Below are 15183 nucleotides of genomic sequence, written 5' to 3'. Positions count from 1 at the left end.
GAACAGAAATATTTCTTTTTGTTGCCATAGTAATGATCTGTTGTTCTCTTATGCGAATTTTGCAGTTTCTGTCGGTTGGGAGGTGGTTTTCAGTGCAATTTATGCATTTAAGGGTTTCGTTTTTCATGGTGCATAGTGTGGAGTCATGATCAGTTTCGCCGCAGTAAATACATCTAGTTTTCGACTTGCAAAAGGCCTTGGTATGTCCATGTCGATAGCAGTTGGCGCAGAGTTTTACTGTAGGGATGTAAGCTTCAACTGAGTGTTTTATTCTGTATAGATCGGCGTATTGTGGCATAACTTGTCCTTTGAAGGTGATCATAATAGTGGTTGTTGGCGTTGATGTTGTACCAGACTCAGATTTGTTGTATCTGTAAAATCTCTTGACACTTTGTATTGTAAGATTTGCAACTGGTGATGTAAGTTTAATATTGTTTTTGATTTCATTTTCTGTAATATCTGTTGGAACGTGTTTGATTACTCCTCGCCTGTATATGTATGAGCTTGGTATAAATGGGGTGAGTTTTTTCTCTTTTAGAATTTCAAGTGTTAGTATCTTGTTGGCTACCTTTCTGTTATGTGTGATCACGGTAACTCTATTTTTCCCAGATTTTTTTATTTCATCTATGGAATTGTTTGGAAGAATAGGTATGATTGTTTTAGCTATATGGATGGGTTCTAGTCTTATTGACTTAGTAGAGCTCTCTGAGGTATTTTCAGAGGTCTTCGTTTCTGTTGTAGGTACTATGATGATCTTATATGGAGGAGGAATATCTTCTGTGTATAATAGGACGTCTGTCTGATCATTTCCATGCTGTTGTGCATTTGTTTCTTGAGACGTTTTGTCCTTGTTGTTATCTTGTTGTGTAATATGTGCTCTTTTTGTACTATTTCTCTCTTCTGGCTTATATTGTGACTGTTCTGTGGTCTTTCTTTTTCGTAGATCATCCACTTTTTTTGTTCTCTCTTCTGGGAAGGTTTTTATAGGTGATGTTTGCATTATATGGTCTTCTCCATCAGATTCGTCTGTCATCCTTAGGTGTTTGTTGAGAATAAGCCCCTAGGGCTGTATCCTCGCTGGGTAGTTTCAACTCAGTTTTAGGTTATGAAATTATTGTTCCGATATTAGTAGTTATTGCTGATTATACTAGTGAGTTTAAAGTTGTAACTATTCTAACGAGTTTTTTATTTTTATAAGTAGTTGTGTTTTTAGTTTTAGGAAAGATATGGCATCAAATAAATAAAGAAATGAAGAAAGTTTTAGAAACACGTTGTATCGCGCCAGTGGCTCCCGTCCGTCGCCGGTAAGTATGTCAATGTCAATTCAAATGAACAGTTTTGCAAAAATAACGGATATTATATATAGTTATTGTATTTCATACGTTGATACTTAGAGTATCAAGGCATATAAAGATAGACATTCTATTTTTATTGCTATGCATTATTTTTAATCAGAAATAAGACTGCTTTGCAGTATACAGCATCTATACATTCACGAATGCAAATTATACGCACCTATAGATATATCAGCGGTCGCAATATTAAGAGTGCTCCACACTTATGCTAGAAGTTCGAATTTTTAGCAGCACCCCCACGTTACGTCTGAATAACCATTAATAATTTAAACAAACTTAAAGGTTGAAAAGTGGGTATTAGTGAGTTTCAGCAAGTGTAGTGTGTATCAAGTAATATTACAAAATTAAGTTTATTAGGTAAAAGTTTAAATTCACATTTTATTCCGTCGGACAAATTTTAAGAAGCAGTGGTCATTTTGCTAACTGCAATTTGACTTTTTCCGACGAAATAAGCCTTTATTATTTAATTTTAATTGCTTAATTTTGTTTCCAAACATTCCTTAATACTTATTGCACGTGCTGAAACTCGATTTATGATGATAAAGTTAGTCAATTAATTATAATAAACAAAAAACGTTTTCTTCGCTAGGTGGCGGGACACTCAAGGTGTGGAGCACTCTTAAGCCGGCAAGCGCGGCAAAAGTTGTTGAAACGACGACGCATGCTCTGATAGCCCCATGACAACATAATAGGTATACGCGGGTTACGCATTTACCGACCTTCCATCGATAAAAAAGATTATTAACTACAGCGTGCAGTGTGCACACGCTGACTGGACTGCACCACGCGGTCGACACGCGTGCTTGTTTTGATTCAAAACATATAGTTGTAAAAAGTTATTTTTTACGTGCGATTTGTAGTTTGCTGATTTTATACATCCTGTGCCTGCGTTGATAATTAATATCAACATGATTGCCCTCGACACTCCTACGAAAATCAAAAAGTCGCCGAAAAAGCCTTTGGGTAAGTTTGACAGGATTCTTAATATGTTACTTATTTACTTAGTTATTTATTATTTTTCTATGACATAGATTAGTAACGGCCTGACGAAAGGCTTTTTGAAGAAACAATATTTCTTTATCATAACTAAAACGACTACTGCACTTGAGAAAACTTGTAAACATAACCTTTTACTTTTACAGTACAAGTACCAGTGGTTACAAAGACTGAAGACGATGATTCCGAGGATCTTGAAGAATCAGATGCAGAGGAAGCTGGTACAGACAGTCTAAATGAAGAAATGGAAGAAGGCCAAGGTGCCAGCAATGATGAGCAGTCAAGCTCTGGTGTGGAAGGAGATGAATCGGGCGACAACGAAGACAGCGACGAATCAAATGAGGTTTCCGACAAATCAAAGGCTAATCCTGGCTGGGCTGATGCTATGAAGAAGATTTTAAACACAAAGAAACCAAAAAGAAAAAAGTCCATAGTTTTGTCAAAGGCCAAAAAGTTAAATGAAATATTAGCCAAGCCAAAGGAGGTGCCAGTACCGTTTGAATTAGAGGGAGAAAACGGTGAAATAAAAAAGGAAACGATAAAAGTTGAAGAGGGTGTAGATCAAAGTGATAAAACTACTGAACAGAAAAATCACAGAAGGAAAGAATCATTAGGAATCAGGGTCAAACCATCTGTATTAGACAGGGAGCGTGAAAGGCGGCTACAAAAAATTGCTACAAAGTAAAAAATTATGACTTTTCTGTGTTACAAATAATACAAATAATGCATTAATGAACAATTTTTTTTTCAGTGGTGTTGTTCAGTTGTTCAATGCAGTTAGGCAACAGCAGAAAGAGATTGAAGAAAAATTGGTTGAAGCCGGACCATTGGAAAGGAAAAGAGAGAAAGCTTTGAAGAACATTGACAGAAGAGCATTCTTGGATGTTTTAATGGGTGGCACAAGTAACTTGGCTCCAGATGAAAAAAAAGAAGAATTGAAAGAAGAAGAAGAAGAGAACAAAGATGAGAACGATGAGAGTAATAATAAAGTAAGTACCCTGTGTTGGACCATCAAATCTTGAAAATCTTGAATTTTCAATAAATTTTTATTCGCTCAAATCGTGATATTTTACAGGACAAAAAGGTCTGGAGCGTTTTGAGGGACGATTTTGTAATGGGAGCTAAACTGAAAGACTGGAACAAGCAGGACACTGACGAAGAATCGTCGGCTCCCGAAGAAATGGATAGCGATTAGATTATAAGGATGCAAAATAAATGTTAAGTTGGTAAGTTTTAAGCGATTGTTAAATCAGTTCTTACCAGTTCCCTCTACCGACTGGTAAAATTATATATTAAAATATCTCAGAACGAAATCAAATATTTATATTAATAAAACTCAAAAATTTGAGATCGTCAATTTTCTTCGTATTTTATTTCCATATATTAACAGTTAATTCAGATTTGGCTTATCGCTAACATTAATAGTGCGCATAATGATAATGCCTTACACAAATAGTATTTGAGTTTCATGTACATAAATATGCTACATTAGATTTGTGCCAGAGATTTTGAGCTTCCGCATGCATATAAGTTACATACACGAGTCGTTTCTTGTTTTTCGTTGGATGATAGTACACGTACTGTTTAACAGATTGTTCTGCTGCGATCACACAGCTCTATCTCTCGTCGTCCGGAGGGAAAGAGGCGATGGAGACCTCTTCCCAAACTATATATATATATATAACTTCGTCAACGTTAATGTGTCTCTGAGAACATTTAAAAAAATAAGCTAAGGTATGCTGCCCGGTCGTTGACCGCTTGAAAAATTCTGCGCAAGTCTTTGGACGGACCGTTCTAACGACTTTGCGATATTGTTGATTTTCGTCCGTTGTATCTAATTGTCGGGTGGTCTCTTCATTTTCGGTGTACCAAACTATAAGAGAGCTGCTGCGACTAATTGGTCATTGGTCATTTTGACTGTACAGATTTGTAGACTCGTCGATGTATATACTTATGCACTTACGTTTGTAAAAAAGAAAACCCAAAAACTCGTTCGACTCTTAAAAAAATAACGCTTGTCGAATTCTCGCCGCATTCGTTCGAAAATTATCCTTACAACTTAGGGATGTATAGACATTTTGATTACAGACTTACAGTGTTTAAATGAAAATTTACAATACACATTCGATTCGCACTTTGACTCGAAAATAAACTCGCGCGTGTGTGTGTGTATGTTTAGCACCATACGTATACAGTCTTGAGAAATTCGTTTACATGAATGATTTATCTTTTCTAGACTCTGCTCTCGCGAATGTCGGCGAGTGTCTGGAAGTTGCCGGGCTCCTCATCCGCTGCAGCTTCGTCGCACTCGCTGCCCTGTGGCCCGACGCTGCTAGCAGCCTCGAGCTCCGAGCCGTATCGCACGTCCAGATCGTCGAGGTTCCAGCTGATTGGCGCTTCGCTAGATATCCTGCTCTCCCGAGGCACTCTCAGAGGCTCGTCGTCTTCGGATCTTCGAGATCTCACGTAGACGAGATTCGAGCGAGGTATGTCGTCCAGCTCGTCGTCGCCTCGGTCGCTTCTGGCGCTGTTGCGGGAGTTCATCGCGTCGTCCCACGGATGAGAGTATCGGTTGTCCATAACGTTGTCTGTAAATATGTGAAAAACATTAATGGAGGCTCGAGAATAAAATTATCATTCGAATAAACGTTGCATTCAAGGTTGAATCTCACTCACCGGCAGTCGTCGGCAGGTCGTCGACGTTGATCCTCGAGTCCCTCCTCTGCGCGGCTGCGGCTTCGTCTTCGCAGTACTGCAGCGAGGTTCTGCGCGACCTCGGGCTGTTCCTGGCCCTCGTGGCGGTGCTCGTCGAGGCGCTTCGACGTCTCTGCTGCTCGTGAGCCAAGTGGCGCAGACTCGCGAGTTCGTTGTCTACGCAGTAGCTGTCGAGAGGATTGCTGATGAGCGAGGGGTTGCGCCGCGGCAGACTCTGGCTGGAGTAGCAGCCCGCGAGAGCCGCCGCAGCGTAGGGGTAGGTCAGGCTGTTGATCGGATTGCCGATTATGTGCGGGCAGTTCTCCAGACTGCGCAGCTCGATCTCCTCCTTGATGTCGTGGCCGTTGGCAGCCCCGGCGGCTCCGCTGTAGTCCTGCATCTCGATCTCGTACGGCAGGTTGGCGAATCTACGCGACGAGTGCTCTCGTTAATAAGTATATAAGGCGTGAATTTTTAATTTCGAGCTTTCTCACACTCGCCTGTGCAGGAGAATGTCGGAGTACGACGGCGGCATATCTCCGGCCTCCTCTTTGCCGTAAATGCTCTCGTAGGTGGGCGGCGGGAAGCAGCCGAGCGAGCCCATGCTATCTTTACCGGGTGTTTCCGCGTCCATTTCGATTATACTGCCCTGGCTGTTCTGCAGCTGGTGCCGAGACACGACGCCCGAAGGATTTCTTTGTGCGCGCATCACGCTCTCGCCGAGCTCCACCAGATCCAAGCCTGTACAACACAATTGCGCTTAAACTTTCGTGCCAGCGAGCCAGCTCGTAGTGTATAGGTAGACGCTAGAGACATTTTCTCCCTCTCGGAATATTCGCTCCTACGACACACAATGGGCTGGATTTACGGAGCGGAAAAAATCGAGCGTATATGGAAAACGCATCTTCCGTAAATCGTGCTCGTGGTGCCTCGCGGGGATACAGAGCCTTCGCGCGTGCGGAAATCTTTGGCGTATCGATTTTTAAGAATAGCTCGCGCAAAAAGACACGCGTATATACAGGATAGCCGCAAGGGTGTGCTCCGCGAACCAGGTCAAACGCGAGCAGAAATGCTTTGAAGTTATGGGTATACATTTATCCGCGCGTGTATCGCGCCAACTTTCAATTATCTACGAGTTATATATATACACACACACACACACACACACACACACACACACACGCGCGCGCGCGCGCGCGCGCGTTTTCATGCGAGAAGCACGGCAGGAATTCAAACATCGGATCGCCCAACGGCCACTGCAGTTTGCTGAAAAATTTAATAACTCGCGTCTGTGTGTGCGTTGAGAGAAGTTTGTTCATTTTCTCATTACTTCCAGTGGAAAAGCCGAAACATTAATCTTTTGGAAGCTCTTTCAATCCCTTACTCAGTCGGAGAGAAAGAGCGTGAGCTGACACAACCAGTCAACTTGTATAATGGAGTGAAAAATGACAGTCGCACGCTCGCGTTTTACCTGGAGAAAATGGAAAAATATTGTTATACATAAAAAGCTCTCCTTGGAAAGCTCTTCAATGTCATCCGACGGAAACGTCAAAATTTTAATTTCCAATCCACACGTACGTTCTAAAGTAACTTTTTTCTTTTGCGGGTTTCGTAATTCTCAAGAGATCGTATCATCATCGTACCAGTGTTCTCCGCCTGGAACTGCGTGAAGATCGTCCCATCAACGACGAGCATCCTTCCGTGCGGCAGCAGTATGATCGTCGGCGTGGCCAGCACAGCCTGGTCCCCGTTGGTCGTCCCATTGGCTCCGGACAAGGTCGAGGAAGGTCCGAATCCACCGGACTCCGAGTCCGTGTCCTCGAGGCGACAGCAGCAGTGTCGTCGGCAGATCGAGCGGCAGAACGGCGCGCCCCAACAGCAGTAGGCGAAGATGAAGCACAGCACGGCTAGCATGACCAGGAGGGCCGCGATACCTTGGCCCTGCTGCGCCACTGCCGTACTCGCGCCTCCAGCCGCCAGACCCACGCCGAAGCCGTAGTTTGCGCTGCTGCTGCTGCTGCTGCTCATCGCGCCTGCTTCACCTGGAATTTCGAGATTGTTTTTTCTGATTGGGCCGAGAAGCCATTCTTTTGAAGCAATTATTTCAGCGCGCTTTTCCTGGCAATACTGTACAGGGAAACGATAGTATAATGAATACAAAATAAGTCGGCACGTAAATAGCGGTAATTAGGCTAATGGACGGGGAATTTAATTTTAGCTTCGTATGTTTGTTTATTATGAGTGCGCTTATAGCTTTTATGACGGAGGCAATAGGCCGATCAAAGCCGAGGAGATGAAACAATTTATACGTTTAGACTGCAGCGTTTGTCGTTCCATCAAGTCGCTCGTGCGTCCGTTTGACCGGATGTCAACGCGATTGAGGAAAATCATTATTGAATTACAAGAGAATTCCGATTAAAAATAAACGTGCCGCGAGTAAACAATTTTCTCGCAACAATCGACAACGGAGAGCTTAGAAAACATAAGACACGCTAGAAAGTTTAACGTACCGGCCGAATAGTGAAATGCGAATAGGAAACTCCCCGCCGGAAGTGCCTTAAATTAAGTCATAAGTCCTTCCGAAGGACATAGCGTACAACATAGCGTACGTTGCTGCTCCATATACCACTTGTAAATTACGGGGAACTAACACTTCGCGAATTCCGGAACTATAGCGTCTCGCATATAATTTTCAAATCCCATTATCTACACCTACAAACTGTGTCCTTCTATATTTATAGTCTCGCGATTCTAATCCAAACGAACGAGCCTCGAATCCCTACAGGACGCCTACACGACTCTAAATCCCCGAACCAAAAGAGAGAAAAAAGGGAAAATAGAGCGCGTACGCGAAAACGTGCAAATTGCCGCGATGAATCATGCGCCGGGCGCGTGAAAAATCGCGACCGGCTTTTAAAAACCCTTCCGTTCCCCGGACCATCGCAATTAGCGAGGGATATCGAGGGATATCCATACACCGGGGGAAATAAAAAACACGCCCGCGAAGATTAAACGGCCGCACGTGTGCGCGCATACGTGCTGTACGTGTATGCACGTCACACACGAGAGGGAGAGTATCTTTTGGCTCGGAGCCAGTGTCGAGCGCGCAGTGCGACGCGGCCGATGCTATATAACAAAAAAGTATCGCGCGCGATTTTAACGGCGTTTCAATAATTGATCTTCCCGCCTTTTTGTGCACACATAGGCGAGAATCCGACGCCGCGTCGCTCTCGCGTTTCCTTTTTATTAATTGCAGAGACGATGGGACGTGGGCGAATAAGGGAAGACGAGCGATTAATCACGGGCTGTTTGTTCGAAACCGCGCGTTTCTTTCTGCGGTATCATGTACATGCAGCGTCGCGAGCGAGCAAACTCGTTAGCCCGCACTGCGCGTGGCCGTGTGTCAAGTCAAATAGGAGCCGGCGGACGGGTCAGCGTGTGTGTGTGTGCGCAAAGAGCGTATAAAATCAAGTGTGCATGCAGGTTCATGTGTATATACTTATAATAATGAAAAAAAAATAAAACTTCTGCTGATTGCCGGGGACGGCTTCTAATTCGCGTGCTATTGTTCTTTTTCGAAACACCGTATATTGGTATTCAGAAGCTGTTGGTAGATTGCGCGCGCCGCAATCTCGACAGGACGGCGCGAAAATGCAGAATTGGAAACGCGCGTTATGCAACTGCTGTATGCCGGAATAATTGACTGCCTTGACCCGCAGGAACGCGGTAGCCACTTCTGTATAACGCGAAGCGTCCGCTATCGCTGCTACTTTACACGCGCGGACCCGTCCAAAAGGCGAACATCTCACTCGCGCCTCGCGTCGATCATCCGTCCGCATCAGTATCTATAGTGGTGCAAAGGATAACTCGCGCCTGAGATCGTCTCCGATCGGCAATCACCGATAAAAACAATCATCGAATCTCCGCTATCCGCACGATCCAAGCTGCGCGCGCAGCTTATCATCCGCGTCGACATCGCGAGCATCATCCCCATCATCGGCAAACATAACAGCGTTAGCGGCTCGTAAATCAACGCAAGTATACACACACGCATCTCGACAAGCTTTGTACCTACAGGTATACTCGGAACAGGGCAGCGAGGATTATTCCGCGCGATCAGCTGTTTCGCACAGCGCTCACGTCGCGCTGATTTACAAGAGTTAATTTCGAGAGGGTCCACGCGCGCACGTACGCAGAGGGGGATGGAAGTGGATTTTCTCTCGTCGGGGACTTGTTTTTGCTGAGATTCGCTGTGTTTTTTTGTTTTTTTTTTGCCGTCTCGGGCTGTTTGGATTTATCTGACATACCTATATATAGGGGTTAAAGGTGACCCGGTTTTATTTAAACGGCTCTATCGTAGCTTTTTGGCTCTTCTACGCGCGTATATAATGCGCACGGGATAAATGTACGCGCGGAGTGGACGTGTGAACGATTTCTCAATCGGTTATTCCAAGCCGGGAAAACCTGTCGGCCGCGTCCTTCGACGGCATTCTTCCTTTCCCTTCTGGAGCGATTACGGGCCGTCTTTCTGGTTGACGAGTGGACGCTTATAAGTCTGGCGCGCGGGTGTTTTTTCCGAGAAACCCGAATGATTTTGACAACGATCGTTGATCACAAGATTTATTAATTCTATCGCTGCTTTTTTACAGACGCTTAGAAATCGATTGTTTGATCATCGATCCGTAATCATTCATTGCCATAATTCCCAAAGAGTTCGAGCTCAAGCGTCTATAAAGACAGAGAGACACGCGGAAAAAAGCACGTACGATTACCCAATATCGGCGAGTCACATTGACACACGGAAACCACGTCGGTTACGTCCCGCCGCTGCTCTCTCTTATGTTAAGTGGAATAGCTAATCCGTCTATACACCTCTTCGAAGCGCGCGTCTAATATAATTGAGTGAAAGTGTCGCATAGTGACTCGGTTCGTTGACTTTTTTTCTTCGCTATTGGTCAATTCCTCGCGGGTTGTATAACGATTCGCGGCAAGCCGAAAATCGAACCCTCAGCGCGTACTATAGTTTCACTCGGTTTCATCAGGTTGCGGGGCTTCGCGGATCGCTGCGGGATTTCGCGCGTATTATGTATAGCCGCCGCTGTGCTTACCGTGTGTGTGTGTGTGTGTGTGTGTGTGTCTCTCTCTTTTTCGACTTATACACGCCTGACTTTGAAGTCGTCGTTAGAATCCACGTTAATTTCGCCTCTTCACACGACCCACCGTGTGTGACGTAAGCGGTCGAAGCTCTGATGCTTTTCGGCGGCCAAATACAATTTTTTCCTCTCGCCGGCTAGAGAAACTTTGCTGTGTGTATTTATAATATTCCGAGTGCGTATCCGATAAACCAAACACTCTGAAATACACGGTAAAGTGGCCCAGCCAGCGCGCAGGGGGCAAAATTTCCGGTCAGAGAGAGAGAGAGAGAGAGAGAAAAAAACAAGGCAATATCGAGCCACTGCTGGCGCATCGCGCATAACTCAAATTAGCGAGAGCGAGCGATATTAAGCCGGGCTTTCGCGCGAAAAGTAAGCCGCTGCAGCCCGTGTAGCTTAACAGCGCAGCGTTGCTCTCTGTCCTGCGATCGATAAATCGCCCGTATCGCGTGCGCGGGGAAGCGGAGTATAAGGAATAGCATTATATATATGTAACGTACCCTGGGTGAGATTGGGGTGAAGTAGCCAGCTGTTGGCGGTGACGGTGGCCGCCTGCCTGCGTGCCCCGAGGATCACGGACACGCTTGGGTAAATGATGCGGCCGTCCTCTCCCCGAATGCGCGCACTATACACACTGCACTCTCTCCGCTTATATGCGTCTGTCTATCTGTCTTCTTCTGCTTCTGCTCAAAAAATCGTTGTCCTCATGACGGAAGGAAGGAGTGGGGGGGGGGGGGGTGAGGCCTGCACTACTGCCTCGAGGCTTTATCATCGGCGCCTGCCGATAACGAGCTGCTGCTGCTGCCGAGGAAGATGACGACGCACTCGACCCGGTTCTCTAGGCCCCGGGCTCATGCTACCACGAGTCTCTGCTGCTTCTGAACCTGCAACGACATAGATACACACATGCAGCGCGCGGCTTTAATAAGGCGCAAGCCTTCTTTCTTCTCTGCCGAGCGAGAGCAAGGTTGTTAGCCGAATTTTTTCTCTCTCTCTCTCTCTCTCTCTCTCTCTCTCTCGTGCTGTGAGCTATGTATTATGCAGAGGTATTTTCGGGACGACGATACGTGCTCGTGCGTGCACGAGAGGTCGACGCTCTTTATCAGAGCCCGATGCTCGCGGAGATAAGTATATAGGAGTGAAATTTAAAAAATTGAAAAGCACCAGCGTATCGATCGCGCTGCACCGGTCAACAATGAAAATAATTCCCGGGAGAGTATGCGAAAAGAGAGGGAGAAAAAAATATGTGCGCGTGAATATCGCCTCACAATCGAGAGTGTATATAGTCGGTTCTTTTTTGTTTACCCTCCGGCATTCAGTTTCGGCGAAGCGTTACGTGCGCTGAAATATCGCGCGCTTATGATTGCAGCCGTACGATTTCTGCAGCAGAGTATACCTCTTTTTAATTCTCGTATCTGTATTGTGAAACTCTTTTTAATTCTCGTATCTGTATTGCCCGAGATGTCCAGCCGAGTGTATAGTATACATAATGCAAGTCCACCAGAGAGAAGCTTTGACGACTTCGGAGCGCATAAAAAGTTCGTTCAAATGCAGCCAAGCACCCGCGCGCCTCTCCTATAAGTGTGTATAAATACATAAATAGCGCGCCGTACAGAGAGAGGGAGAAAAAAGATGCGCGCGGATAAAAATATTATTTCGCGAGCGCGTCGGGCATTCCGAAGGAGTAGATTCAATTTTCACCGCACAAGAACTCACTGGCGCTGAAAACAACAACAACTGCACCGAACTAAAGAGAACACCGAGTTATTATTATTTAAGAACCTTTCACAGCACGGCGATCTTCTCACACGCGCACGGCTCGAGCACCGCGCGAGGAATGCCAGTATAGCGAGTCTCACTCGCCGGCTCTCTCTATACTCGTTTCGTTTGATTTGCCCCCTCCCGCCCACCCGCGCGCGCACTTTTGTCGCTTGCGAATTCAATTTCCCCCGCCACTGCGGGGGGGGGGGGTCGGTCTATCTGTGGGCATCTGCGCTGCGTGTCGTGTATTATGTATGCGTTGGGATGATTCTTTTGTTGCCGACCGGCTGTTTTTATTTCGAATGCATCATTTATAACGACGGGCGAGATTCAAATTACGCTCTTAGAGAGAAAGAGAGAGAATGAATGGAGCGCATAATTCCGCCGGTGAATCCGCGGGTCGTTAAAGGCGGAAGCTTTGAAAAACTGCTATATTGGCCCGCGCTGGATTTTCAATAATACCGCCCGCGAGAGACGGATGGACGGTACTCCATCACGCGAGCGCGCGAGAGGGTGAGAGAGCTTTTTTCGCTGAGTGATCGCGGGAAAATCGCTGAAAAAGTGTGCCATTTTCGAGAAAAAGTGCCAATGATTGCGCCCCCTCTCTCTCTCTCTCTCTCTCTCTCTCTCTGTTCTCTCGCGCGGGAGATAACATTTCAATTTAAAAAGCTTCATATCCCCCGAAATGATTCTCCCGCGCAAGATTGATCTATGCATGTACCTGCAGCTAGGGACGATAAAGCGCGATTTTTTACCTTCAATATTTTCGACGAAAACGGCACTACTGCGGCTGTTTATACGCAATCGAATCGGGCTGTTTGTCATTGGCAAACGAGAGACCGCGTTAAAGGCCGATCTTAAAAAAGCGACGTGCATAGGTGTGCCGTGTGTATAGGAGTATATAGTCGCTTCTTACGCCCGGATGAACTTTAGTGGTGTAACTAAACAGTTTCATTGCCGCCGGGTACTTAAGCTTCCGCTTCTCGAGGTCTACGTTTCCGCAATAAAACGAGGAAAGCGCGCTTTAATGCGAAAAAGACTTTGCAAGCCGGCGCACACTTGGAACGAAAGCTCATCCCGCAGACTCTTGATCCTCGGCCTTTCTCTCTCTCCGCGTGTGTCGTTTTTACGCTGGACAATTTTACGCTGGAATACTGATCATATTTCATTCTTAATCTCCCCGATGGTTCACTTGAAAAATTCAAACGACCGCGGAGCTTGAACTTTCAAAGATCCACTTCCCGCGCGAAAAAAAGCTCTCCTTCCTTATCGCGCGCTCATCGCTCCGGCAATTACGCCGGAATAGGTGAGGATTATTCGGCGGTCGACGGCTTACTTTATTCGCGAGTACATATAGCGGCTCTAGCCGATAAGGGTCTAGTGCTGCTGCTGCTGCTGCTGCCCGCGCAAAACTGGAGCATCGACGTTTGCAGCGCGAGGAGAGAGAGAGAGAGAGAGAGAGAGAGAACAGAGTTCACTCAGGGATATGCGTGACCGAGCTTACTTTCTCGCATGCATCCTCGCGGCTAATTTTTTCCTTTTTCGGCTGCGCGACTTTTCCGCATCGAAAAAACTGCTTCCAATTCGCTCGCTCGTGTCCGAACGCGAATGTTTTCGTGCTTGATCCAATCGGTTTTCAACACTTTTACAATTTGCAGGATGAAATTAAAAATTTCACAGCGCCCAGAGCGAGCTGAGCAGTGACGCAGGTCTCGTAAACGGATCTCATTTTCCCTCGTAATACACTGTAACGACCGCGCGCACTCGAAAAAGCTCTCTCGGCCTCGTTAGCGCCAAAACGGCGCGCACATGCAGTGTAGGTATTATTATATATAGCGTGATAAACTCACATTTTCAAGAAGGGCCGCTCCTCGCGATTTTCCTCCGCATTACACATCGTCAGTCGTGTGCGGCCTCCCTCGGCAGCTAATATTTCCTTTGTTTTCCTCCCTCTCTCGCAAGCTCCTGAGCTTTCGAAGACGTTGGCTCAACGCGTGCCCGACATTATGTAGGCGCTCCGCTGGAAATTCCTCTTCTCCCACAGCCGGTACATCTGCGCAGAGAGACGGAGTTATGGGGGGAAAAAGCGTAAACGTACTCTCTCTCTCTCTCTCTCTCTCTCTCTCTCTCTCTCTCTCTCTCTCGTAAAAGGGGATGCAAATTTACAAGCCAGAGCGCCGTGACTAATGCGCGGATGTATGCGCTGAGAAAAAAAGTTCTGCTATTGAATAAAGCAAGAAAACCGTTCTTGAAAATAATCGTTTGAGTAATCTGTCGCAATTGCGCGCGAACGCTTGCAATCAGCGCGGAGAGCTTCTAATCGACGCCTTGGAAGTTCGAACAGCTGATTATAAAAAAAAAAAAAAAACACGGCGACAAATGGTAAACATCTGCAGTAGCTTACTTGCGCTCTTTGAACTTTTTCAATTACGGTAATTGTCGCACACGGTCGAATGGAGATCGAGGTTTGAACTACGGCTATTTTAAACAAAAAGTTACGGCTTTAATAGTCGCAGTATACATATACGGTATAGCATAGGTGGGTGCACATACTTCGCTTACAACACTCTCGCCGAATTTAAAATGCACGATAAGCGCGAAACGTTCGAACTATGCCTTTGACCCGAGGCGCATCCGCGCATATCAGCATCCCGCTCGCGCGTCATCGGGCGATAGCTTTTGTAATTAAAGCTCGACTTGCAGCAGGTGTCAGCCCCCCTCTCCATCACCATCAAGCATACGTATAGCTGCGTGTATAGAGTCGCGAGAGCTTGAAGAAAGTGCAGTACGAAAAGAAAGAAACGTCGTATGCGTACCTCGGGGCAAGAGCGAAAAGGTCGAGGAGCATCTCGTGGACGAGGACAAAGGGCCATCGGTCGTCCGCTCGACTCCATGGCGACGACTGCTTGTGTGTCGAGCGGACAGAGAGAGAGAGAGAGAGAGAGAGAGAGAGAGTAGACTGGCTTCCCCCGACGACGACGGAGCCGCGCGCAAGCTCGGGCTATATACGTATATACTGTAGCCAAGTCTCTACGTGAGCGGAGAGAGAGGGGTCGAGGTCAGGTCGCGAATTCGCCGTCTATTATTCACTGAGGGGGAGAGGGGGGGGGGAAGGGTTGGAGCCAGCCGAAGGGGTGCGCGCTGCGCGCATCTGGCCGAACGCGAGCCGTTCTACTGATGGTTGTTGCTCGGCTCTGCTTGTTGTTGTTGCGGCCCTCGAGAGT

At 46.3% G+C, this 15183-nt stretch overlaps 2 protein-coding genes across 9 annotated transcripts; one reads left to right on the top strand and one right to left on the bottom strand.

Annotated features, from left to right (window-relative positions):
• Positions 1-2094: 2094 nt before the first annotated feature.
• On the top strand, positions 2095-4994 carry LOC100116248 (RRP15-like protein). The gene is made up of 5 exons (XM_016988116.3): positions 2095-2318; positions 2498-3032; positions 3103-3340; positions 3427-3577; positions 4588-4994. The coding sequence occupies exons 1-4, from the start codon at positions 2264-2266 to the stop codon at positions 3544-3546; spliced, it is 948 nt and encodes a 315-aa protein (XP_016843605.1). The 5' UTR covers positions 2095-2263; the 3' UTR covers positions 3547-3577; positions 4588-4994.
• On the bottom strand, positions 3705-15135 carry LOC100116287. Of its 8 annotated transcripts, none has more exons than XM_031929873.2 (7): positions 14994-15135; positions 13810-14012; positions 10699-11082; positions 6689-7087; positions 5546-5786; positions 5028-5473; positions 3705-4939 (listed from the first exon to the last, which is right to left on the bottom strand). In XM_031929873.2, exons 4-7 carry the CDS (start codon positions 7071-7073, stop codon positions 4584-4586), a joined length of 1428 nt encoding a protein of 475 aa, XP_031785733.1. In that variant the 5' UTR covers positions 7074-7087; positions 10699-11082; positions 13810-14012; positions 14994-15135; the 3' UTR covers positions 3705-4583. The 8 variants fall into 8 exon arrangements, with proteins under 8 accessions (XP_031785733.1, XP_008208678.1, XP_031785732.1 ...); XM_008210456.4 differs by having other exon boundaries at positions 14776-15130; XM_031929872.2 differs by lacking the exon at positions 14994-15135 and adding an exon at positions 14969-14988.
• Between the last annotated feature and the right edge of the window lie 48 nt (positions 15136-15183).

Source organism: Nasonia vitripennis, chromosome 4 (assembly GCF_009193385.2).
Source record: "Nasonia vitripennis strain AsymCx chromosome 4, Nvit_psr_1.1, whole genome shotgun sequence".
In the NCBI taxonomy this organism is placed as follows: Eukaryota; Metazoa; Arthropoda; class Insecta; order Hymenoptera; family Pteromalidae; genus Nasonia; species Nasonia vitripennis.
Note: the sequence above shows the minus strand (reverse complement) of the source record. Positions and strands in the feature narration are given on the sequence as shown.

Excerpts from the sequence above, each read along its gene's own strand:
- LOC100116248 (XM_016988116.3), top strand. The coding sequence starts at position 2,264 with ATGATTGCCCTCGACACTCCTACGAAAATCAAAAAGTCGCCGAAAAAG. Across the intron at positions 2,319-2,497 it reads GTCGCCGAAAAAGCCTTTGG|TACAAGTACCAGTGGTTACA; the intron begins GTAAGTTTGACA and ends TTACTTTTACAG. Across the intron at positions 3,341-3,426 it reads ACGATGAGAGTAATAATAAA|GACAAAAAGGTCTGGAGCGT; the intron begins GTAAGTACCCTG and ends GATATTTTACAG.
- LOC100116287 (XM_031929873.2), bottom strand. The coding sequence starts at position 7,073 with ATGAGCAGCAGCAGCAGCAGCAGCGCAAACTACGGCTTCGGCGTGGGT. Across the intron at positions 5,787-6,688 it reads GTTCCAGGCGGAGAACACTG|GCTTGGATCTGGTGGAGCTC; the intron begins GTACGATGATGA and ends TGTGTTGTACAG. Across the intron at positions 4,940-5,027 it reads CGACCTGCCGACGACTGCCG|ACAACGTTATGGACAACCGA; the intron begins GTGAGTGAGATT and ends ACATATTTACAG.